At 37.9% G+C, this 26,161-nt stretch overlaps 1 protein-coding gene across 2 annotated transcripts; it reads right to left on the minus strand.

Annotated features, from left to right (window-relative positions):
• Positions 1-25,973, minus strand: LOC112145543 (growth/differentiation factor 11). Of its 2 annotated transcripts, none has more exons than XM_024270833.2 (3): positions 25,166-25,973; positions 12,099-12,472; positions 1-4,682 (listed from the first exon to the last, which is right to left on the minus strand). In XM_024270833.2, the coding sequence occupies exons 1-3, from the start codon at positions 25,578-25,580 to the stop codon at positions 4,305-4,307; spliced, it is 1,167 nt and encodes a 388-aa protein (XP_024126601.1). In that variant the 5' UTR covers positions 25,581-25,973; the 3' UTR covers positions 1-4,304. The 2 variants fall into 2 exon arrangements, with proteins under 2 accessions (XP_024126601.1, XP_024126599.1); XM_024270831.2 differs by having other exon boundaries at positions 1-4,685.
• Between the last annotated feature and the right edge of the window lie 188 nt (positions 25,974-26,161).

Consider the following 26,161-nt stretch of genomic DNA (forward strand, 5'->3'; position numbering starts at 1 on the left):
TTTAAGCTAAATAAATGATTTATTGTACAAAAAGAAAATGACAGTAAATAAACAACAAAAGAAAAAATAATGATACAGTTATACATATGCACAACCATTAAAACTACAAAGTTGGGGTGACTTTTTCATTTTTTACTACACAAAGAACAAGGGGAATGAAGAGGAAAAGAGAGAAATGTTAGAAGCGGCGAACCTGTCCAAAACAGCATAAAAGTTAACATTTGGGTATGTATTTACATAGATATTTTTTTTACTCTCATATATCTATATGACAAAAAAAAAACACATACCAGAACACAAACACTAAAATTCAAAATGCAACTTCTCAACAACTTTAATAATAGTTAGGCTTCAGATCATTTTTTTTATTTTTATTTTGACCACACTTGAACAAAACCGCTACCATCAGTCACTCTGTCAGTAACTCAGTCTGAACCTGAGAGCGAGGGGACCCTGTGGTTTTCATTTTTCGAGGGGATGGGAATGACTCTTGTGAGCGTTTGAAATGATGAACTGCTGGCATTTTTCTTTAAAAGCAAAGTTTTTAGAAGGCTAAAGTGAGGTAGACAAACTTTGAAATACTTTGTAATTCATATTAATAAATAACAACTGACAAGTTGTAATTTCTTTTTTTTTAAGCAACCACTGTCCCTAAACCAGCGCTTTCCTCCCTTTGAAATGTTCTAGCATATTTCTGCAATCACAGAGGTTTCAGCATGTCATCCTCTACTTTGGCTAACAATCCCTGGATATTCCTCCCATTCTTACATGGGCTCTTTCACTTAAAATACACTCAAGGCAAAAACATGTCAATGCAAGACAGTTGGCACACAACAAAATATAAAATAAAAGAGGATACAATCAGTCTAGCCTGGTAGCAGATTGAAGTTAATGGGTGGAAGTTAAAGCATTCTATGTTCAGGATAGAATGTGTAACACAAACACAATCTCGTACCCAAAGGGGGCGTGGTGACCTCTCAGGTCGCTTTTACAGTACTTTCAGGTTCTGGATTGGAATAAAATGTATGAATAACTGGACAGGCCCCCGCTTCAGACAAAGTCAGAAAGGTATGATGGCATGAAAAAGAAGTGAAAACTTCCCTAGTTCATGGTTGATCACCAAAAGCTTGGATATTGTTTAAACCTATAATGTACAAGCTCTCTTATGCTTGGTAAAACACAAACAACACTCCTCACGCCATGAACGTCCCATAGTGCAAAATTTATTGTTGGTAAGGTAGAGTGCCCCCCAAAAAGGTTTTTGTACCTCTTTTTTTAATATATACATATATCATTTATATATAATGTCAGAAGGCTCTCACTTTATCCAACAGCATAGTGCTTTCGTTTATAACAAAAGGATATCTTTGCATTGACATCCAGGAGACAAAGACAAGCTTCGAGAAAACTAATCTATTCTGTGTTCAAGCACTAACAGTATTTTCTCCCTTATAAGAATGATGAGATGACTGGGGGCATTTCCCAAAATGTTTTCTAAACTGAAGACATTGTGTTTTAGATTTTGCAGCCTATCTGGTGTATTGTGGTTTCTAAAAGCACTTAAAGACCCACTCCAATGAAAATAGTGTTTCTGATGATTTTAACATATTCTTGCAGCATTTTTCTCATTAGGGGCATATATGTAAAGTAAATTAAGCTTAATATTGGATTTCTGAGTATTTCTTTATTTAGATTTTTGAGAATCAGGAGCAGAGAAAAAAATGCTTGCAGGTGTGATGTATGTGCTCCATTCTGATGCATCCACTTGTAGACAAATAGATGATGCTTGTTTTCCTTGCATCGGGTTCAAAATTGTGCATTTTTGTTGCACTAGTAATGTAAAAGCCATGTCACACAGACACTAGGTACATTTTTTGCTTATTGAATGGATGAAAATTGGTCATATGTGAATATATGTGGAAAAACTGAGAAAAGTTGTGGACTTTACCTGAATGTTTTACAGATGTATCACGACTGAACCACATTAAAACCACAGAAGAAGTACGAATAAACCACGCGGAGAACACAAAAATGAACATAGACATGAACCGTGCGTGATTATTGCGCTGTTTATAGGCAATTTATTAGTGATTTGTGCGTCTGTTACATAATTAGGGAGTGGGGTCATCTGGATCCCACTTTTTTCTATTTTTATAATTTTAAATTTTCACTGATATCTGTGGCAGACATGAAATCCTGTCCACCTTCATCCACCTTTGTCATGGGATGGACAACACATCAATGTAAGGGTTGGGTCATCTGGACCCCATAAGATAGCTCTAGGGTTTCTAAGGGCCTATGCCATGCAATATAAACTTTTTGAGCTTTTAAGTGTATTATACTGTTCATTCCTGAGTATTCCTCTAAAAACCTTTACTCAGTCTGAGCACCAGCCTCAACCAACTCAAACAAGCGGGTTCTCACGATCTGATGTCACAAATTGAGAACAGCCCCTTACAGGAAGAATCTGTGCTGCCAGGCTAACACAAACACCCGCTTTCTCTACTGAGCTAGCGGTGATCAGCTAAAAATTTGAATTGTAAATGCATAATACCATATATCTTCCAATTGTGTCCGGCCTCCAATAAATAACCCCGTATGTTCATCCATTTTTGCAAAAGTTCGGATGTTATTTGCTTTTATGGATGAAACGCTGCGAGGCTGCCCCTAGGATGATGTTATGAAATGTATGGAGCGGTGGGCGGAGCCTCAGAGATTGAGGCATCTTACTTCGGTGTGGGAAAAAAAAGCACGAAAATAATTCATGTTTTATAAATAATTAGTTCTTTAGTGTTCCAAAGGTAATATATGATCATATATATGGATATAGTTTACTCTGAAAGGCTTAAGAAAAAAATGGTATAGGCCTTTAAGAATTAGGTATATCAAGCACGTATCACAAAAAAACAATATTTTAAATGCGCAAAATGTATGCTGTGTCTGTGTGACATGACTTTTAGGTTGTGAGGGGCTGTAAGCTAGCAGGAGAGAGTGTAAACAAAGGGCAGACTTTTTCCCCGGCTACAGGTGAATTCCTATTGAACTCCTGTAGAAATTTAGTCTTAGAAAACGTCAGATTTTGTAATCATCATAATCAAAAGACTATTAGGAACATTTTAAAAAACAGATCAAAAGATGATTGGAGTGGGACTTTAACTCTTAGCACAGATGCTCTACAACAAAATAAAAAACTGAGAAAGGGTCAAAACAGGTAATTAAATGGCTTGACAGAATCAACGTTGCCTCTGCTCGTTCTTTTTTCAAGTGTTTTTTGTCCTGCACACCCCCACCCACCCAACACCCTTAACCACACAATTGTGAACATATAAAAATACATAAACTTCTAGAGATAGTCCCAGTCGGTGCTACTTCCTGGCCAAAATGTAAGAAGTGTGTCTATTTCATGTTATCGGCTGTTTTTTTTTTCTCCTTTTTTCCTTTTTTTTTAAACTGTTAAGTCCCAAGCCCCTTTGATTTATGAAACAGTGCATTTGTGTAACTGTTCTCAACATTTACAGTAAAAGTTAAAAGCATTTGTTTTTATTTGCAGTTTGTTGAACAGACAGAAAAAAAATTGTCAGGTTAAATATTGCTCTTTTTCTCCTTTCCTAAACGATGCAGAATGTGTAGCCTTTTTTTAGTGTGCACGATGAAATAAACGTTTCATCTTTTATTTGCTAAACAGTAGATTTTTCTTTTCTTTCCTTTTTTCAAATTCTACAGAAAGATGGTCAAGAATGATTAATTATTGGTTTGTTTTTGGATCTTTTTCACACTTACGAATGCAAACAAAAATCTGAATTTATTCTAACAGCATCACAGTAATTAAATTTTTGTTAAATTAATTGATTGCAACATCGTTCTGCTCATGTTCCTCTGCAAACATTTAGGAGAAAGGATTCTCACCTGTGAGTAGGTGTAGCTGTGACGTTACATATATCCTAACTGACGTGACAAACAGTTGGTGTCTTAATAGAAAATGCTTGTCTCCTTTCGTCTCACTCCACTATCCTAGACATTTCACAAAAATGCCATAAAAAACACATAACTAACACATACTCAAATACATAGTTTTGTCTTACTTAACATTTTTGCTCCAAAAGGACACCCTCTCCAAATTATTTTTTAATTTAATGTATTTCAATCATGTTTTTCTTTGTTATACACTTAAATAAATTTAATTTCAGAAAAATGGAAAAGGTTTTTCTGGGTGAGCAAAAGTGAAATCTGAGTGGGTTCCTGTGCCGGGGGGCTCTGTGAGGAAATTTGGGTGGTTTGAAGACAGTTATACTACTATACACCATTTAAGAGCACCCACATCGATCCACCACCATCCCTGGTATCTTGCCATGAATGATCTGTTGTTTGTCGTTAAAGTAAAGCATATTAATGGGGGACATCTTGGTGGGGGTGCAACAAGGCCCTGCAGAACCTCGTGGATTTGCGTGTTGCACCAGGTGTGTGTGTGGGTATTTCTGCATGAACATGTACTCGCATTGACCAGAGCAGTAGTTGGCTTTGTAGCGTTTGGGGGCAATGATCCAGTCCCATCCAAACGCCTCAAAGTCCACAGTCAGAGGGTAGCGACAGCAGCGGGATTCGGTGGAGTGCTCGTCGCAGTCCAGGCCCAGGTTTCTCCGGGAGCGTTTGCTGGTCTCAAGAACTTTCACTTCCAGAAACGGCTGCTGGAATCAGGGGGGAGGAGGAGGGTAAGGGAGGGAGGAAGGAGAAAAGGAGGTGGTTATAAGAGAACAAATACACACAACTGATACTGACTGAGCACTCTAGAAATTAAAAGCATCTCAGTCCAGAGAAATCTGTGATTTAAAAAAATGTATGTAAGGTTTGCTGTTCTTACTTGCATTTACTACAGAATTTTGAAAATATATATAGAAAATATATTTTTTGTTGAGGTTGTTGCATTTGTTTTGTTGTAAATATTTAAATATTGTCCTTACAAAATCCACAACAAGAATTTTGATTCAATTTATGTGTAGAAACTATTGTAAACGTGTTCGAAAAAGCTTACACATTAAAAAAAGAAGAAGAACAAGCTTAATGGCTATTTTAAAGTCAGTAATCTTAAGTCATTAAAGATTCATTTAAAAATCTGATTTAGTATGACTCATAATTAATATAATAAACCTAATACTAAAATAAAAGCTATTATTTTTCATCTTGACATCTTAGGGGAGTCACTTGTTTTAAAAAGTAATACAAAATATAATTATAATCATTATTTATTAAATATAGTACACAAACATATTACATTTTGATTGCAAAATACCTTCAATGCAACTTTCCAGAAAGTACCATCCAGCCTTAAGCACATTTTAATGCACCTGCAGTAATATATATATTAATTTTTAACATGACTTTTTTAGCCAATTTAAAAAAAATTAAAGTTAACCTAATACATTTTGAAGTTATTAATGCCAAAAAGCAATAGATCAGTCTTATTCAACCTGTTCTCAGCAACATTTGCTTATCTTTTCTTCATAAGTGAACACCTGCTCTGTTACTTTAAGCTCATTGTATATTTGTATATTCTGCTTTCGTTAAATTAAATTTTTTGTTTGTGATCACTCCTTTAGTATTTCCTTGAATGTTTCTTGAATGTTGAATGTTTCATGTAAAGAACTCTGACTTGTCATTGAGTGTGCTTTACAAATAAACTTGCCTTTCCTTAAAAACAATAAAATATGTGACAAATTAAAGAACTGAAACTTAAAGAAATAATCCAAATTTGTTACATTTAGTTAAAGAAGGATTACAAACACTAAAACATACAAAAACAATTTTTGATTTCCTTTAACCCAACTGTCAAGACATTTGTCAAGGCAATAATCCTGGAGTGTGTTTGACGGTCCTGCTTAGAGGCAAGAGTTAGAAATGGTCTCATTTAAACAATAGATAATAAACATATACAATTATTTTTCTGCATTTATTCAGACTAATTGTAAAAAGCAAAATCAAGCAAATTACAAAAAACAGCAAAACTGTAGGTTACCTCAGACTCATTAAGAAATGCTGCGTCCACAAAAAAATGAATGTGAAGTATTAACTTAAAACTTGGAGCAGCCTAACACAAATGTAACTGTTTATTGCACCAATGTTTTAAAGAACAGCAGTTCAATGCAGGGATGGAGTCAGAATTGTTAAGTTTAAGAACTTCAATTCTTGCTAAATGCAAACTGAGTTTCCATGGGAAAAAGGAAACTGGTTCTATCCTCGGGTTCACACTGCAAGCATTACACCTCCATTAAGGCCACTTTATTCGCGGGGGGAACGGACCAGAAACATCTGTGAATACGGAGTAAAGTTCAGAAAACAATAGCCAAATGAGTTTGATGAAGTGCAGATACAGCAAAACAACCTAAAAGATATTTAAAGCAGATGCACAACTCCTAACAACAACACTGGGACTAGCAGCCTGTTTGAAAACGGAAGTTGCTGGAGCCAGGTCAGTTCACCACTTAACCTCTAGGTGGCCTGCTAAACAAACAGAGAATAAAAATAGTCCAATTTACCAGTGAAAGAAACACACTGACAATCTGGTATCAACTCCTTTTTCATCTCTGTGTTTGAATATTCACAAAAACTGTACAGGGAGGAAATTTAAGCACAACATGCTATATTTTTATTAGACCAAGACTCAAGCAAGTTCGGGGCCTTTTGATTGACAGATTACAGCTAAGTCCTCAAACAAAAATACATCCTTAGAAATCCTTCCAACAGCTATCAAGTCAGTGTGTCTCGTCTATTTGTCAACTTCAGGCAAAGCAAAACTACTTTCTTTAAACCAGTTGTGAAACTAAATACATGGATTTATAATAAAAACACAAAAAACAAAAGCAGAAGATGAAAAGAGGGAATTCATTAAAAGCAGCAAAATGAGGTTAGAGTTGTTAAAGTCTTCCCAAAACTGAAAGCATAAAAGCAACAAAATGGTAGTGCTAAAATTTACTGATCATGAAACATGTCTGCATTTTGCCCTTCATCAATAATCAAAAAGTTTTATCTGAAGTAAAAAAAATGCTTTAAACTTTGAGAACTTTTTTGCCCATGTCAAAATGAGAAAACAGCTGACCTGCTGTCATGTGATCTACTGATAAGACATAAACACAAGCAGACTATGTCTCTACAATATTGTGATTGGTAAAAAATTTGTATATATATGTATATATATATAAATTTAGATATATACACACATATGTATGCATGTATATGTTTTGTGTGTGTGTATATTTTTATATATTATACATATAACATAACATAATAATGTCAAAACATTACATTCATGACAAGCAGTTATTAAGGTCACGATATGGGTTATTTATAAACAATTTGCAGCTCCAACATTTAGTTTGGCCAATTTTAAGGCCTCAGATTTTTCCCTTCTGAAAGAATAAAAAGTTTTATTTTATAGTAATTTGATTTTAGGGATGCTGCACAAATGGAGCATGAATTAAAGTTGAATTTAGGGGAAGCTGGATCATTTTTCTCTATAGCTACTGTATGTTCACACCTGCATCAGCAATGTGGGTTTAAGTGCCAATTTCTATAAGAAATATCAATGTAAACTCGTGTAAATGCACATTTTTAGGCTTTTGCATTCAGAAATCATGTTTGTGCGCACATTTTTAAGACTGTTTTTGGGCTCTAAGTATAAAACGTGTTGCAAGTTAAACCAGGTTAATCCTTGACCAATCAGGGACTCTGTTTTGGTAATGAAGAATAAATGTCTTCCCTTTTACTTCACAGAAGTGCTAACCATTTATAATTCGACAATGGAGAAGCAATAAATACAGTATTCCCCCCTTATTCACGAGGGTTAAGGACTGGAGACTTCTGCGAATACGCTAAATTCATGAATGCGTCTTACTCCCCACCTCACCTCTACCCCCGCGACTGAAGAATGTCCATAACCGAAACATTCTCATCAAAAACACCTCTGACCACGCTTTGCAAAACATTTATTAAAGAACATTAGAGCATTGCTTAACATATATTTTTTTTAATTCAAAACAGCAGCACCTCCTTCAGATGCAAAACTTTAGTTTTGCTAAACGTCGGATATAATATCACCAATTTCACAAATCGAATCAATATGAACATTTCTTGATGCCAATTATAATGGTGAAAAGGTGGATGGTTTGTTAAGAAATTACACTAAAACAAAGAATTTCCCCCTGTGGGATCAATAAAGTAATCTTAAATAGTTTAAACACTATATTCTATATTTGCTAATGTAATGAGTATCAATGCAAGTTAGTTTTTCACAAAGAATTCTGGGAAATTTCTGGTGCACTTGATTTTGGAATTAATAGATTCAGACAGCACTACAAAATGGTGAACACACTAGTGCACTATATAGTGAGTTAGGAAGAAATTTGGACATAGCCTGTAATTGAAGTTTGTTCCCAATGATATCAAGTCTAATTGAAGTTTGTTCCCAATGATATCAAGTCTAATTGAAGTTTGTTCCCAATGATATCAAGTCTTTCATATATCGGAGGACACCTGTGAAAGAAAAAACCTGTAGATGGCGGACATGCGCAAGTAAGCAGTAGAAAAAGAAGAAGCCCCTCCCAGCTTGTTCAGTGTGAACTCTGTGGGCTAAATGCAAGTTCAAGAATTCTCAAGAATTCTATATTTCCAGTTCTTGCGCTTAGAGGAGGAGATAAATTAAGATATTTTGTTAAACATATGACACATGACCAACAGTGGCTGCAAAGTGCCGTGGGCACTGCCATGAGGGCGCCACAAGAGGTCCCACAGCATCACACCGCTCATCAGAAGTTGAGCATGTCATGTTGAATTGTTGGACCAATAGCTCCTCTGTAAAATCAACATCCACAAACTCCTAAAATCACTTCATCCATAGCTACTTTCATGTAGCTTTCCACTCCGTAGCCTGAATCAGACGCCAACATCTCCTTTGATAAATTATGAGTGCGAGTGCTGTGGCAGAATTTAAATGTATTACAGTATTGTTCACATTCGTTACTTTGTTTTTGAATGTCTTATTCCGTGAGTTGGTTTGTGTTTATTCGCATAATTATGACTTAATGGAAACAGTGTAGTTGCAATTTGTCTTTGACATTTCTAGAATTTTAATAAACTTTTTCAGATATGTATAATGGAAAAGCAGCAACTGAAACTAAACTTAACACACACTCGAAAAACATCCTAAAGAAATTCTCTAAGCTTTTATTTTTTGTCCTCATTGCTGCTTCTAGATTTCCATCAAAGCAGTACTCTGTCTTCCTAAAACAAAATGTCATTCTTTTGAGTTGTAATCTGTAACTTTCAACAGGATATAATCACAAATTCAACGAGCACTGACTGAAAATAACCTTTGCTAAGACTAATGGTGGCCTGTGTTTGCTTGGTTTGACCTCTGACCCTGGAGGTCTTCTGCTGGCTACTATAACCTTGACCTCTGGGTGCCGCAAGCAGATCAAATATTTTACTTCAGCCTGTTTGTTTTATATAGCCTCCTTCTCCCCATGGTGATTCCAGCTGAGCTGCAGCACAGGTTTATTGTGAAGCATTCAAAAGAGGAAATAAGCAGAAAGGCTGCTGGGGTGCAACCACATCAGATCGGCCTTCGTGGCCTTTGTGTTGAAGAAAGAACAACCTACAGGATCAAGGAGAGGCTGAGCTAGCTTCTTTCTTACTTTTTGTCAGTGTTTTTGTTCAATAATCTGGATTTTTTTTTCTTTGTTAAAGGCGGCAGGGATTTATTGGCCAACACACCCAAGATGACCTCTGCTGTATTGAGAAGATCTGACCCAAATAACTGCTTGGTAAATATTTAGTATTGCGTAACTTGGAGACATGGCCTACATAATCCAACCCCCTATGTTGCACTTTGTCACTATAACTGTGGGGTTTCCTTCAGGATTGTTGGCTCACTGATGACTTTTGCTTTGAACCGGCTGCATCTTAGATACAACATTTTCCACACACACCCTCAGAGCTCATCCCTTATGTGTACACTTACAAAAAAGGTTTAGTTGGAGGAAAATTCTGTTGTAGGGCAGTGAAGATTAAAGAAATAACTTCTTCTTAAAAATGACTTCACCTCCGCTTCTGTATTATGTATTGAATCACCACTTAAATTCAGTAAAACATTTTATTGTGTGGTTCTCTGATTTAGACAGCTAAAAGGAATGCAGCTTAAAAAGCTGTGTCCAAATTAAAGATTTATTTAAAGTGGCATGAAAAAAAACTTTTTTTTTTGTCTTTCATTCTTAAAATTTACTACAACATTTGAATTGTTTGTTCTTATTATCCCCATCAATACGGTGGCCCTGCAGTGCAAATCACACCAACAGATCTCTCAAAAAGTTGAAAAAGCAAAACAAAAAAAGCATTAAATTTGCAAGCAACATTTCAGAACAATTTCAAAAAAGAATTAAATAAAATGAAATGAATCCGAAAACAAAAGTAATTTTCAAAAATCAAAGAAAAAAATGGAAAAAGTAGGTACTATAGGACATCGCTGATTAGATGACATTTTAGTTTTGACGTTTTAGTTTTTCAAATGCGTCATCAATGTCTGCATACTAATAAAAGTAGTTTGATTAGTACAGTATTATATAACTTATGGTTGAAATGATGGACAAACGTCATCATTCAATCAGCAATGTTTCCTTGTACCCTACTTTTACAGTTTCTTTCTTTTTATTTCTGTAAATTACTTTTGTTTTTGTATTTTTTTTTTCTTTTAAGGAAACCAGAAAAGGTGGGTAATATAGGACATCCCTGATTGGATGATGACATTGTCCAGCATTTCAACTGTAAGTTATTTGACATGAAGTGATACTGGCTCTACTAATCAAAAAAACTTGTAAAATTAATATTGAAACAATTCAGTGAAGCAACACTGTGTCGTGTGGAAACACAAAACTTAAAAAAAAAAAAATGCATTTATCAAAAAAAAAATGTTTGTGCTCGGGGAGGTGGTTTTTTGAGCTGTATTGAAATTGACATATTTTGCACAACTGCATTGGCAACCCTTTTTTTCTTAAATTAAAAGAGTCACATGACCAACAACAGGATACCATGCATAGCGGGCAACGCAAGAGGTCCCACAGCATCACATAGATCATCAAAAGTTGAGCATGTCATGCAGAATTGTTGTATCCAAAGATCCTCTGTAAAATCACCAATCACAATCTCACAAAATCACTTCATCGGTAGCCGCTCCTGTGTAAGGAGCTTGCCCCTCCATGACCCAAACAAGATGCTGACGGATCCTTTCATAGATGTTGATAGGCGCTAGTGGCATGGCAGAGATTTGAATGTATCTGCTGTAAATCCGAGTATTGTTCACATCCGTCACAATGTTTTTGAATGACTTATCGCGTGAGTTGGTTTGTATTTATTGGCATAATTATGATCTAATGGAAACAATGTAAAAATAAGATTGTGTTTTTTTTATTCAACATTTCTAAAATGTCAATAAAGTTTTGTGCATTTGTGCAAGCTGCTGAAACTAAACTTAATGTAAACACACTAGTAAACTTTGTCTTGATAAATACAGTATATGATATGAGCTTATTTTATTTAAATATATTTACATTGAAAATGCATTTGAAAACCTCAAATGTCAAAAATCAAATGTTGTTATTCAATTAACTATGACCTAAAAATTCCTCATCTGGTTTCTTGTTGTGTTTATTTATTTTTTAACATTTCATTTTGATTTCTGGAAATTACTTTTGTTTTCCAAAATGTTTCATTTTTATTGCCTTTAAATATTTGTTTTTTTTGGTTTCTGTAATTTTGCTGTGGTTTAAAAAATATAATTTCATTTTTGTTATGGCTTTTTTTGCTGTTTTGAGTGTTGCTGTGACTTTTTATGTGTTTTTGGGTTGAGTGCTGATGTGATTTGCCCTTCAGGGCCACCGTACATCAATACCACAGGATGCAACAACATCCTGATCTTGAACCTTCAGATATAATGTTCATAAAGGATCTGCTGAAAGATAAAGCATGAACCTGCCTTGGTTTGAGCTGAATAAAAGTGAGGTGTCATTGTTGTGATGACCCCGCCCAGCCCAAGGGACAGGTCTGAGGATCCTTACCAGCCCCTCCTCCCCAGGTCGTAGTGAGGTAACTGCCAGGTCATTGCCGCTCTCGTCAAAGGCGTTGATGTCGATCCCCCAGTTGGTGTGGGGCTGCTTGAACCAGTTCTGCAGTACGTGCTTAAAGTCAATACTCTGCCAGTGGCCGACCCTGGAGTTGAGCTCGATCTTCAGGGAGCGGATCCGGATGTGGCGGCTGCCCTGCTCCGTAACGGGCTTCAGCCGAAGAATTTGCAGGTAGACGGTGGAGGTCTGCTGCAGGGGTCGCAGGTACACCCATAGCTGGGCCTTCAGGACCTTGGTAAACATCAGTTTGGGGCTGAACTTGAAGAAGCAGCAACTGGGTTTCCCATTCACCTGCACCAGGGGCTCCGCTGTGGAACAACATACAGTGTCTTTATATTTGGAAGCAGTAAAGAATATAAACAAGACCACAAAAATAATCCACAAAATGTCCAAATTAACACTATTCCTATCTACATGGCACAATTTCGTCCCACCACAAAACTATCAATCAGTCTTTTCTGCCACATTTCCTCTAAACAAAAGGTTTGTTGTTTGTGTCAAGTCAAAAAAAATAAAGGATTTGTATTAGGAATTCATGCTGCTTGACAATTTGCTATTTTTTCTAAAGTCCCACTCCAACTAAAGCCTATATGTTTTTTCTGTCTTAAAATTGTTTCTAGTGGTCTTTTAATTTTGTTTATGCAGCCAAAATAAAAAAGCCTGACAATGTCTGAATTCCCACCCTAATCCTAACTTTGTAGTGCAGGACTATATGATAGATTTAAGCGAAACTTAGGCTTTTTAGCAATGCACTGAAGCCTCAAACTGTATCATTTTTAAACACGTTTCAATAAATATCCACACATGACCACTGTTTATTTATGCAACACTGTGATTTAAAGCAGCATACATTCTCTCAACAGTTTGCATAGAGTAATGTAATATGTGCACATGCTCTCTTTGTTCCATTCAGTTACAATACATTTGTAGTTACATCCAACGTGGAAATGGGACCATTTGCATATTAAAACAAGGATCAGTAATGGTGGCCAGATGGTAACCTTAGATTCCCCTGGGTCAGCCAGGATGAAATGGACTACTTCTACATCACAACCAGCAAAATTAAAACATCCCAAGTTTGTAAGTGGCTCCCCCTCTTGTTGGAGGAATATTTTAGGGTGTGGATTAGTAGATATGTTAGAGAAGACAAGCTGTCTCCTAAAACAGGCAGATTTATTCCTGTCATGATCCATGGCTCTGGTGTTTGTGTGATTTGCACCACATGTTAGATCAGCACATGGTTCATTTACATAGACCTCCATCTGATATAATGACATCCATCCGTTGAATTCATACATTCATTTCCATGTAAAGTGTTCATTTATTAAGGGAAATTTATTCCGTATCTATCCGGCATGATAATGTGCTGGCAGAGCACAATAGAATATCTAATCTTTCTATTTTTTGGGAGGAAATTCAACTCATCAGTTTGTAGAAGAAGAATTCTTTCATTTATCTCATGAAAGAGTTGTTGTCCCTAATCTCTTCTGAAAACAGAAAAGAAGAAAACTGCTTGGATCTGTCAATCACTGCGAAATCTGAGGTTGCTCAGGCAACCTGCAAATGCTTCCTGGGTCAAAAGGTTATTTGGCACCTCAGCCTAGTTAAGAAATGGGATCAGGGGTCAAAACGGTCAGCCTCTTTACATATCAGGGGTGCTGGGGAGGGGCAGCCCTAACAGCCAGATTGAGTTTGAAGGTCAAGGTCGACCCTATGGCAATGGTAATATGTCTTTCTTCACATCACGCCCTTTCACCAGAAAATCGTTGAAAATATCAGAGAGGACTGAATCAGTCACAGTTTGTTTTTGTCTTGATTCAGTTGGAGATTCTCCAGCCAATAGTCAATGTTTATTAAACTCCATTGACAAGGCCAGAACACTGTGTTTTTTTTCACACTAAACGAGTATTGTAATTGAATTATAGGCATGCATTGAGGGATATGAATTCACCGAGGTTCAGATGGACTATCCATTAGAAGGTTCCAGGGCAAACGTTGAATAAGGGCCAAGCTAGAGACAGACGTGGTCCTTCAGCCTGTATTTTCCAAGCACAGTCATTAGTGAGTGTAAATTATACAGTGTCTCACGGTGGACAAACAATATGTCAATGTTCCTTTTAGTGGGTTGCTGAGGTCACAGCAATTAACGTGGGTGGTGTTGTGTTTGTTCATCAGCACAAAACTGGGAATGAATGATTCTGCAGTTTGCTCGGGTTTACTCATGATTACTACTTTTTGGGACAGACACAGCAGCCCTTTTCTCCCAACCAGTTTCATTATGTTCTAAGTTACTGAAGAAAAGCCCCCCGAAAAAACAGAGACAACAGTCATTAAAGGGGAAAAAAAAGGTGGAGCTGCACTGGTTAAGTTTCTTAATCTGAGGCTTTTGTCGAGCTGTAACCTGAGAGCTCGGGTCTGTATACCTAATCCAATTCAGGAACCCGGTTATTAAACACACCTGCACAACATATGAACTTTGCCATGTTACACAATGACTGCATTGATAGGTGAAATCAATTTGCGCCTTTATGGATTTTGTAAAAAGCACAAGCTGGAGGCAGGGATAAATGCCTGCAGTTTAATTACAGCTCATGTCTTGGCAGAGCCCATGCAAAACGAGCAAGGCTAGCTTGTAAAGTCCAGAAAGCCAACGGGACATTTAATCCTTCCACCTGAACGTACTTTTTCCAACAACCAGAACATATTCCTGGACAGCAGCCAGTTGTTTTACTGCAAGGCCTTTTATGAGTTAATTTCCTGGACAATTTGCTTAACTATAGCTAAGTACTTCAATACTTTTGACCTCAGTCCTCTAGTAAAGATACTAACGTTCAGCACCACCTACCGGAGAAACTCTTAACTGAAGACAAACAAAATTAATTAAAAAAAATATGTTTTTATTCTTGAAAAGGTACAGAGTTTTCCAAAGGAAACAAGTTTGTTTGGTTGTCTTTGTCATGTTTCCATCCCTTTTTTTTCATTAAAACAGCGGCTTATTTCCCTGCAGTATAATTGCAGCATACGCAGTGCACAAATTTTACTGCCAACACAACAGTGGACCTGCAGGTGGGCCTATCAAACATCTGGTGGACTCCCGGGGTACCTGCGTTCCATAGTTAGCCCTCCTATACATGCATGCAAGGGGAGGCATATAGACTATAAGGGTTTATTCAACATGCCATCTGTCCATTTTCATACGATTGTAGCCTATTTAAATGCTTTTAGGAGCAATGTCACTGAGGCGTATGAGAACTGAACCAGTTAAACTGCTGAAAACAGATGGGTGGGGGGGCGTAGAAGTGTAGTTAAACACAAGTTGCTGAAAACATTTTTATTTCTTTCGACTGAATATAAAGTTTTTTAGAGTTTTTATGAACTAACCTCTTTGGTCAAAACTCAAATCTTGCAAGAAAAAGCATACAAAACAATTGAAAGAGAATTACTGCAAATTGGGTTGTTAATAATTAAGATTAATTAAGAGGATCTGGAATTAGTGTTGGTTCCTTTACACTACACCAACGTGACGATGTCAATCAGGTATAAAGACACAGCTGATAGGGTGGTGAGGGAAATGGTCGTCTTTTGTTCACGTCCAAATGGATAATGCATGACGGCACACACCTACATAAGAGTTTCATTTGCATATATATATCTATATTTTCTTTTCTTAATGGGAAATGCAAATGTGCCATTTTGTTGTGAACGTGTGTGTTTGGGAGCCTTCGTGTTGAATAAATGTGACTCTAGGGTATCCCCACGCACCTCAGCATATTAATCATCGTGACACGTTCACGACCCTTCTAATAAGACAGGGGCCACAGCACACCCCCTAAAACATCCCATCCCACCCCAACCCCACTCCCTCTTTGTCTCTCAGCCAGTCCCAGGGGAGCAGGGCCAGGGTGGTGGGGGAGGCCGAGCTGGGGCTGAGCAGGGAGGGGTTCTGTGTGTGTGCGTGTGTGTGAAGTTAGGCCCCCTCATTCAGAGGCCTCCCCTGGGACAACGGCAGGCACAAGACTCCTATTAGGACTGGGCACGGTAGCCCCCCAGGAGCAACAAAAGACACCTCCTCATGCTCCCTGTTCTAGCTCACTGAACTCACACACACACATGCATAGACGGAAACAAGCAGCCACACAAAAACACACAACATGCACAAGCTCCAAACTGCCTGCCTTCGCTGAACACACTCGGAGCTCATTGTTTTTAAGGCTACATATGTTTGCATTATGAGAGCGTTTGCTGAACAGCGAGATGGAGGAGCAGTGAACTGCGATAAGGTGGACAGCTGGACAGCACGGGGAATGCCGGCCTGTTTCTCAGCTATCGTTTGTGTGCATCCGAACAAATGTGCAAGCCATTAACGCCACGGGACACCCCTGATCTCTGTCACACACAACTTTTCACGCTCTGCGTGGAAAGAGCTGAACTTGCCAGCCACACTTACAACCAAACTTTAGAGCAAAATAAAGTTTTTAGCAATAAAAACTGTCAGCCTTCTGAATTTTGTTTAAAAAAACACAAAATAATATGAAATTTTGTTTGATTTTCTTGCTCAATTTATTTAAGTCCAAGTTTTAGTTAATAATTATTACAGCTGCTTCATGTTAATTATTTTCAGTTAAATGTTTTCTGTAGTTCACCATTAGATCTTCACCTTTTTCACCAATAGTTCCACTTTTTTTTAATCAGATTTTGGGTCTTTAAGTTTTCTACCATGTTAAGGTTTTATTTTATTATATCTATTTAGCTTTTACTTCCATAAACCTCCAAATCTTCTGCATTTATAACATCTTTACATGAAAGTTTGAAAAAAACCTCAATCCCATCTGTTCCAAAAGTTTGTCTCATTGCATCTTCCATTAATTTGAAGAATATTATTATAACAGATATGGAAAATAAAATGTACAAACCAAATTAAATCACATATAATCTAAACTCATGAGAAAAGTCCATGTCCCTGTTTCACCTAAGGTTAAATGTGCCAAAATCAAGCAAAAACTTAACCCTAACAAGCTTTAGAATTAGGCATCAGCTCTGCAAAATGATGCTATATTTCACACAGTCATGCATAAAAAAACTTTAAAATTACTTTCTAAGAAATGGCGGATTTCTGAAAAAGCTTCCCTCAAAGTTAAACTGTCAGATACAAATAACTTCAAAATTACATCTTTCTCATAATAAACCTGTTTAATCTACATAGAAAAAGGCCAAACAAGGATTGGCTGCTAAGAAGATTTATTTTTAAAATTTAGTATTTGAAATGCAAATCTGAATTTTTGTTAAAAAATCTTATTTTGGTCAAAAGTGGAACTATATGGTCATAATTCACAGAATCTTATTTAACATTCAATAAAAAAGACACAGCTTTTACATGGGACAGCGGCGCTGAAGACCAAGAACTCCTCTGAAGCAATGTTTGATTTCAAATCAAAATCTGACTGCTAAAGCTTATCGTTAGGTCAGGCTGTGGGGATGATGACCCTGTTCACTATGGGGTCCAAGTGTTTACAGAGTCTAAACCTCCTATGGATTGAATCGTATAATAAAAACTTTGCAGTATTGTTGAGAGGAGTGCAGTTTACTTACTCCACAATGATGAAAAAGACTGAAAAAGTTTATTTTTTTCCCACTCCAACCAACCAGCTGTTTTTTTTCACCTGATTTGAACCAAGTCAAGTTTATTATGTGGTACTTTTAGAATTGATGAGGGTTCACTTTTGTCGTTATAAAACTGGTGCAGTCAAAATCTATTTGGTTTGATTTTGGAAGTGACTATTTGCACAGAATTATTGGGGTTAGGGCTACAGTACGGGTTCAAATACAATGTGTATACAGTGTTTGCCACATGTATAATGTTACATCAGACATTGATTTTATTAATTTAGCTTTTTCTCCGAATCAGGTATAACAACAAAGTCGACCAGAACTCTATCAGGCCTTTAAGAAATTGACTTTTGCTCTTATGTGAATGAAAAAACATTTTGGAACACAGGTTTTATTGACAAAGGACTTTCTCAAGAAAAGCCATCCATGAAAATTGTGTTTTTAACATTCTTTTGTAGCGTTTTTTTCCTCATGATGGAGGACATGTATAAAATAATTTGGCCCAACCCGAATTCTTCCCTTCTACTTTCCCCTTCTCCCTTCCCCTCCACTTGGAGGGGCAGTTTAAGTGCAAGTCATGTCCCAAAAATGTATTTTTTAAATCCGACTCTCCAAACGGAGGGATATAAAGTCCTCTATCACAAGGGTAAACCGCAGAGAGAAATGCTTTTCTTCACGTGGGTGCGCTCTGAACCACAAAAGTTTACATTTAAATGTAATGACTTTTTGTTGTAGCATGACCTTTTTAAAGTTATAAAACTGCTGTTGTTATGTATATTTGAGTGCTGGAAGCTCCACACTAAAGCTAGCAGACCAGCAATTATTTATGACGTCTGAAATATGAGACACTATTTTTTCATGACTTTCTGTGTGGAGGGTTAAATGAAGGGGAAGGGAGAAGGGAAGAATTCGGATTGGGCCTTTAAGATTAAAATACATTTTGGAGCATTTCTTTATTTAAATCGCGATAGATCAGGAGCAGATGAAAACCGGATGTTTAAAAAAGCTCGGGTTTGTGACGCAGCAACTTACATGGGGACGGCCAAAGTCTCTTCACTACAATTGTGAAGCATCCACTTGCAGTAAAGTAGATCCTTCATGTCTCCATTTTCCTCATCTGAGCTACTATCAAAAACATTTGTGCTGCAAATGCAAACATATTTTTTGAAGCAAATATTAAACATTTTCATTTGCAATCTATGAAGTTTAATTCTTAGCACTTTCCATTTTGTTTGCAATTTATAAAATTTTCAATCTCCACACCATCACCCTCTAAAGTGAATGTCTGGATAGCTCCAATATTTTTTTTGCAATGCTAATGTTAGCCTGGGCTTGTGAGGTGCTATAAGCTAGTGGGAGGGTGTAAACAAAGGGCTGATGGGAAATTAGTGAAGCTACCCTCTGCACCAACAGTTTCACCCACAATCCAGATGAGAATTTCTAATGAACTCCTGGCACGCTGCAGAAAATATATCTTAAAAACAACACAGCCTTCTTGAATTTGCTAAAAAGTGCTTCATCATGATTATGAGACCACTGATAACGATTTTACAATAGATATAAATATAAAGTACTTATAGCATTGAAGAAAATTTACAATCCAAAACCATTTAAACTACTTGTGGGTGTTGTTCGTCAATTTACTCATCCAGTTCCCTTAAGATTTTATAACTTTCTGAAGAAGTTTTCTGTAGTTTAAATGCTGCTCAAGTTTGAAAAAATACTTTTTTATTATTTTTTTTTTTCAAATTTTACAGATTAGTGTAGAAAAAAGGGGGAGGGAAAACAAAGCAACAAAAACCAGCATCTTATGAATTTACCATATTTGAGCTTGAGAACTGAATATTCACTAATAAAAAGACTGATGTTGCTGCTAAAGCTACAGAGGAATAGTCGTTCGTTGATCAGTTAGTGACTGACAATCATTGTATCCTTGGGCTAGGCATCCAAACTCTTATTTCCCAAAAAGCATTCATTTGTGAATGAGAAATGCAAACGGTTAAATGAGCTTGAAGAACAAGTATGTGCTGATTGACCTTAAGGGAATGTTCAGAATGAACTCTAGATTTTACATGTTAAAAAAAAATCTTTTGATTAATTTGGGTAAAAAAAATCAAATCAATCTTTACCCCTCAAAAAAATCAATGTAAATTAATCGAACTGTGATTATTTTTTTTTTATGAATTAGAGCTGCCATGATTAGTCGATAAGTCATGACTACCCCGACTATTAAAATATTTGACAACTAATTTAATAGTCGATCAGTTGTTTTATTTTATTTTTTCTCAAAACTATGGTTTAAGTCGTATTTCTTATTGTAATGCCAGAAACAAATGAAGGAATGAAGCTGAATCATTCAATAAAGGTTTAATAAACTTTCCTCCTAATTGTCTTTATTTTTAATTAGCATATAGCTTAAACACTTCAAGTTTAAAGCTCATGATGGTTAAGATGTGTGTTTTACACAGTTTACACACAGTCTGATTAGTCCACTGATCGGAAAAAACAGAGATCAGTCGACTATTAAAATAATAATTTATGGCTCCCCTAATGTGAAGTAATTCTTGCAGAAAATCTTTAATAAAACTTCCATCTTTGTTCAGTTTTGATCACTTTTGTATAACATTATGTATTAACAGTTAATCTTAACAATATACAGATGGAAGTTTAAAAAATAAATAATTGGATCAAAAGGAATTGTAAGTTGAATTGTTTTGATGCAAAATTGATCAATTTCAGAATTTTAGCAGCATTTTCATCAATGTTGATGTGTTTTAGCTGGTGGCCCACCAGGAAGAATAATGTAAGCAACAATTCCTTTTTCTGCTTAAATTAAGTGCTTCCTGAAATAAAAATCCATGAAGATATTTAAAATTTCTCTAAAAATAAAAACAAAAAAGTTAGATTTTTTTCCAAAAATCTATCCTGAAAACATTCCTAAAAAGCTATGTTAAACACCAAAAGCTCCCTTTTTTCATATTTCGGTGCATAAATAACTTGAATCAAAAGCATCCATAAAAAAGTTGAAAAAGGATGTGGGCACAGTGAGGAGAAATGCAACCACAGGTGATCATTAGAGCAAGAATGTGCTCTCTCCCTGCCGCAGAAGATAACTTAAATACATTTTCATGTAGATGGTCGTGAGGTAATCCACGGCTAATTGTGCTTCTTTCAGCCACAGGGGCTCCCTCGTGGGATTCAACAATATGCCCATGCAGCACTTCGTTTACTTAAACGCCTCTAAGATTTAATGGACTCTTCCATAAACTCATCCTCACTGGTGAACACACAGAGCCTGGACTCATCCATCAAGAATAATCCCTTCAATGATCTCCACTTTATCTTTTAACTCCCTTCCTCCTTCTCACTCATGTCCCAACACAAGGCTTAATTACTGGTGTGAAGTAATTATTTCCTTTATTAGTAAAACGAAACATCTGTTTTAGCTCTTTTTAATTGTACCTATAAAAGCCTTCCATTATTTCAGCCCCTTTAGGATAGGACTGGGCTGCTTGTTGCTCCCTGCGGACTATCTTCCCTTTTACCCTCCCTCCTCTTCATAGCTGCAGCTTGAGCACCTAACTTGATGACGTTCTTTCAAACTTTTGAAAGAAGCGTTTCAGCAGGGATGCAGTAAAAACAAAAAGGAGGTTTTTCTTCTAATAAAGCAGGTGTTAAATTTGTAGTTCCAGAAAGCCCAAAGAAAGTCCAGGCTGCAGGGAATGCTGCATGGGAGCGTGGGAATAGAGGAAGGAAGGTTAAAGGAGTGAGATTCCTGAGGTCCCGGGGAAATTTTGTCTCTGTATTAATAGACTTTGGTCCCTTTGAAATTTTATTAGCCATAAAGTTGACAGTATGTTGTGCAATTTTTACTGTCCCGCTGACGCTGTTCTTTTTAAACAAGCTGCTTATGTCCCAGCGTCCAAACAGCCGAATCCCAAAGTTTGCCTTTCCCTAAAGGGATGCCAGGAACTACACAAGAGGAGCAGGTGTCATTGTCACACTGAGACCTCCATGGAATAAATAAATCTATAAAAACCTCACATAGTCATCAACTTCCAACAAACACTGACCAGTGAGCTGAAGTGTCCGGCTTCTGCCGGCCTGTCCTTTTGGCACTCTCCCTCTTTATTTTTATGGTTCCTGCACCTTCAGGAAATGACCCTTTTATAGGGTCAACACTATAAAAGACTTGTTTTTTTTGGGGAGTGGCTAGTGGATGGTTGTGTGTGTGTGTACATGTGTGTGTGTGGTTGGGGGGTAAGTGTTCAAGTTACTACCGGTTCGTCTTTGCTGCCAAAGAAAGAGACCTGATGAGGCTAATAGTCTTCTCGTCCAATATATCACATAGCTGTGAACTCTGTGACCCTTTTTGTCAATAGGAGAACTTTTCTCCGGTGTGTGTGCGCGTGAGACCTCGTGAGCGGGCGTGTGTGGGCATCCGAATGTGTCAACACAAGTGTGCACATGTGGAAACCTGGGCATCCATGACATGCCTGTAGATGCACCAAAAAGTTGTGCAAGAGCTGTGATTGTTTTTGATTTCTGCTTGATTATGTCAGCATCGGGATACTTTAGGAATGCATGGATCGTGGACATATGATGCTCCACCTTCTCTTTATCTTAACTGACTTTAAAAAATTTGCTCTGAAAGTTCAAGTGTCTTTCCGTTCTGTATTTCCGGAGACTGAAGGAATATTGTCAAATGACTGAATAAAGGCCTGAAAGGAGGGTAAGCAAGTGCTGCTCTCTGCTGGATTGTGTGTTACAGGGCAATCTCAAATGTACAGTCAACGCACCAGAAACAAATAAGTAAACAATGACAGTCAGGCCTCTTGAAACCTGCGATAAGGCAGCTCTAGAAGTGTAGCCGTAAGAGGAGCCACCTATCCTAAGGTTTAGGAATGTTTTTCTTTTTTTTTTGTCAGTTGTGTGTTATAATCTGTACGAAAACAGGGAAAAAGAAGTGGAAAGTATGGACAAGATATGTTCTCAATCCAGAGTTAATATGCGTGCATGCACAGTAAAAGTGTGAATCCAAAAGCAGCGCTGTATGATTGACCCTGACCAATTCCTTTTTCTGCAACATACAGTTATCAGCTGCAACTACCCACTATGGTGAGGGATGTTTTAGTGCGCTCAGAGCTGCACTGCGATATAAATAGGTGCACTTTTTCATGATATTTCATAGTAATTAGAGACCAGGAAACATGGACCCTTTCAACCCCCACTCCTGCACCCACGTACCTTGAGTGAATACTAAGAAGCAACTCTGGCACAGGTCCAATTCAGTATGTATTGTGTGAACCCCCATAGCCCTTCAAAGGCAGTGCGCACAACCATGAAAGCTTGATTGGGTTTGAGGTGCAAAGGGAATAGTGTTTGAAGTCCTCCTTCTATCAGACAGACAGAAAAAGGCACTTTTATTCCTGTGGGATCGCCAAGACGCCACAGGCAAAAAAAAAAAAAAAGAGATTCACTCATTCTCTCTCAACTCTTCCAGGAAAACTGGAAGAAAAAGAGGGCAAAAAGGGATGAGGGGCTAACAGGGATGAAGGTGGAGATGAGAGGGGGAGCAGATGATCCAAACTGCTGGTTAAAAGATGAAAACAGATGAGAGGAGCCCCGATCTAACCTGACAGATTCAGCTACGGGTCATTAGCTTCTCTGAGGCTGTCAAAAATGTACAGTTAACAGGCTTTGTGTGGGTTTTATTTGCTTGTGTTCGTGACGACGGAAAATGGGAAGAAAGTGATCAAAATGAGTTCAAAGCTGCTACTTTTTTCACCTTAACCTATTAAAGCCTGAGGTTATAGTTGAACTAAAGATGTAGTCACAGAGCTCCTGTTAACTGTAATATAACCCAAAATGTGATGTCCATGCACGTGGACGCCAAGTCCTAAGATGTTAATAAAATTTCTTTTTAACTTTCTTTCTAACTTTTTTCTTATCGAAAAAGAAGAAAAATACAACAAAATTGAGAAACTGCATCATGATTTCATACATTTTTAGAAAAAGCCTAACATTTATATAACAAATAATTGAGGTTTAACTCCTGGATGCCTGAATTTGTTTCGAGCTATATATAAAGGATTACTTGTGTTTTTTTAAACTAAATTGAGGTAAATTTGGAGCTGAAGTGGTTTGTTTCAGATTTTTTAATCAATACAAGCGGTTAAGGAATATTGAATTACTCTCTAATGACAAATGTGCACAAATCTGTCTGTATTTGATAAAAATGTTCTGCAGGCTGAAGTAAAAGTGGCAGAAGATGATATGATTCACAAAAAGAAATGGAAAAGCCGAAGAAGAATCATAAATCAATGTAAGACTATGATCCATTAAAAAACTTTGGGTATTAATTTTCATAATTTGTCAGTGGACAAAATAACATAGATAGATAGATAGATAGATAGATAGATAGATAGATAGATAGATAGATAGATAGATAGATAGATAGATAGATAGATTCATCCGCCGAGTGCACAATATAGTGCGTGCGTAAATGTTGTTGAACCCCTCGATTCGTCAGGAAAAGGTCACACACTCCCCTCGACCCTAAGTGATCCTCTGCCTTTGTGTACCAGTGGTTTAAAAAAAACTAGCTGCGCCTATAAACTTCGCATTTAAAAGGCAAGTGCGACCGAGGGGGGCCCGCTGCATGAGGGGAACAATGGCAGCTTTTTGGACACACTTTTTCTCATTGCGATGAACAGCAGGGAAACCGGTAGAGGCTCCTATAAAAGGCCGATAGAGCCCAGCTGCCGGGGTTCAGCAGTAATTTTATAAAATGTCTCCAAGGGGCCTGCCTGTGGATTTATGAGAAAGTATAAGAGGGCGAGCAAATTGTTGGGAGGCAATAACCGGAGAGCCTTCGTGATGCCATCATAACTCCAGAGTTTTAAGGCCCACATGCAAACGAGGACGCAGAGGGTAAACTGAGGCAACCGTCTGCCAAATGCTCCATTATCATTAATAATGCACTTGACATTCAAACGCGCACGCCACGCCTTTCCTGTCCGTCAAACGCGCAAACGAAAAGTTTACAGATGGATTGGGATGAATTCTGCGCTCTTGGGTGCACAACCAAGCAAATTGTTGGATCTTTTTTTTCTAAAGCTCCATTGATTTTTCCGGTTCCCACATAATCCTCATTTTGACAGCTGTGGGGAACAGCTGAGAGGGGTCACTTGTCTCATTTTATCAGCCAGCTTTAGACACACAAAGAGAGCCCCAATTTCAATATAAAAAAGTAGGTGAGGTCACTTGCGTGACCCGCAGCCGCTCCGCTGTCCGCGCAGCAGGCCTGGGCCACTTGGACCGATCTGCTCCGCAATTACGCGCAGGGCGCATTTGGAGGCAATGCCGCTGCGGGGCTGTAAATAGTTACTCACGCTCTGAGGCCATGGTGATCACGGACTCCGTGGTGGCGTGGTACTCATCCTCTTCCATAAACTCATCCTGCAACGTCGCGTCTCCCTGGAAGTCGTGATGATCCAGGAGCTGCTGGAGCGGAGGCGCCTTGGGCAGCAGCTGATTGACCACCTCCCGGCTGATGTTGGGGGCTTGTTTCAGCCGCAGCTTGCTCAGGATCTGGGACTTGATGGTCTCCAGTCTTAACACTTTGCTCTGCTCCCTCCAAACACAGGCGGAACACTCGTGGGAACCTGCGTCCTCGTCCAGCAGAGACAGTCCGGCATCCGTGGGCGTCTCGCTGCCAGGAGGAAGCTGCAGATGGGGCTCATCGCTCCCCGACTTTCCCAGGGAGATGAGCACCACCAAACACAACAGAAAGCTGTACTTCGGCATGACGATGCGCGGACACCAGGAGAGGCAACTTTTCCCCTCTCTTGTTTCGGATTTATTCCCTTATATATCCTCTTTCGATTATGAGCCGCTCCTCAGCCTACAAAAGGCGCACAATCAGTGACATGCATCTAATCCAAAAAAAGATGAATCCGAAGATGCTTTTTAAGAATAACTCTGGTAATTAAAAGAAAAGAAGGAAAAAAGGGAAAAAAGTGCGTCCCGGCGTGTCACGGCACAAACTGTTTTGCCTGAAAGTTAGGTTATCTGAGTGATGAATGCATAGCCAGCTCACGTGTCGTACAGGTCAATGGTTGTTTTGGGGTCCCCTGTGCAAACTGATCCATGGAGGTGTGCGTATGTTCAGAGGTGTCACTGAAAAATGTGCAAGTGCGCCTAAAAAAAGGGCTCTTTATATATCACAGCTGCCTGGTGTCGTAATCCGTCTCTATTGGCTAAGATTTCAACAAAAGGCTTTTAGGTCTGTCACCAAGTCAAGAGGGACGGAGCGAAGGGAGGGCGCGCGCTCCTGCCAGAGTATAAATGTTTTACAGTGCACAAACAATACCCCACTTTCATTTTAT

Source organism: Oryzias melastigma, linkage group LG1 (assembly GCF_002922805.2).
Source record: "Oryzias melastigma strain HK-1 linkage group LG1, ASM292280v2, whole genome shotgun sequence".
NCBI lineage: Eukaryota > Metazoa > Chordata > Actinopteri > Beloniformes > Adrianichthyidae > Oryzias > Oryzias melastigma.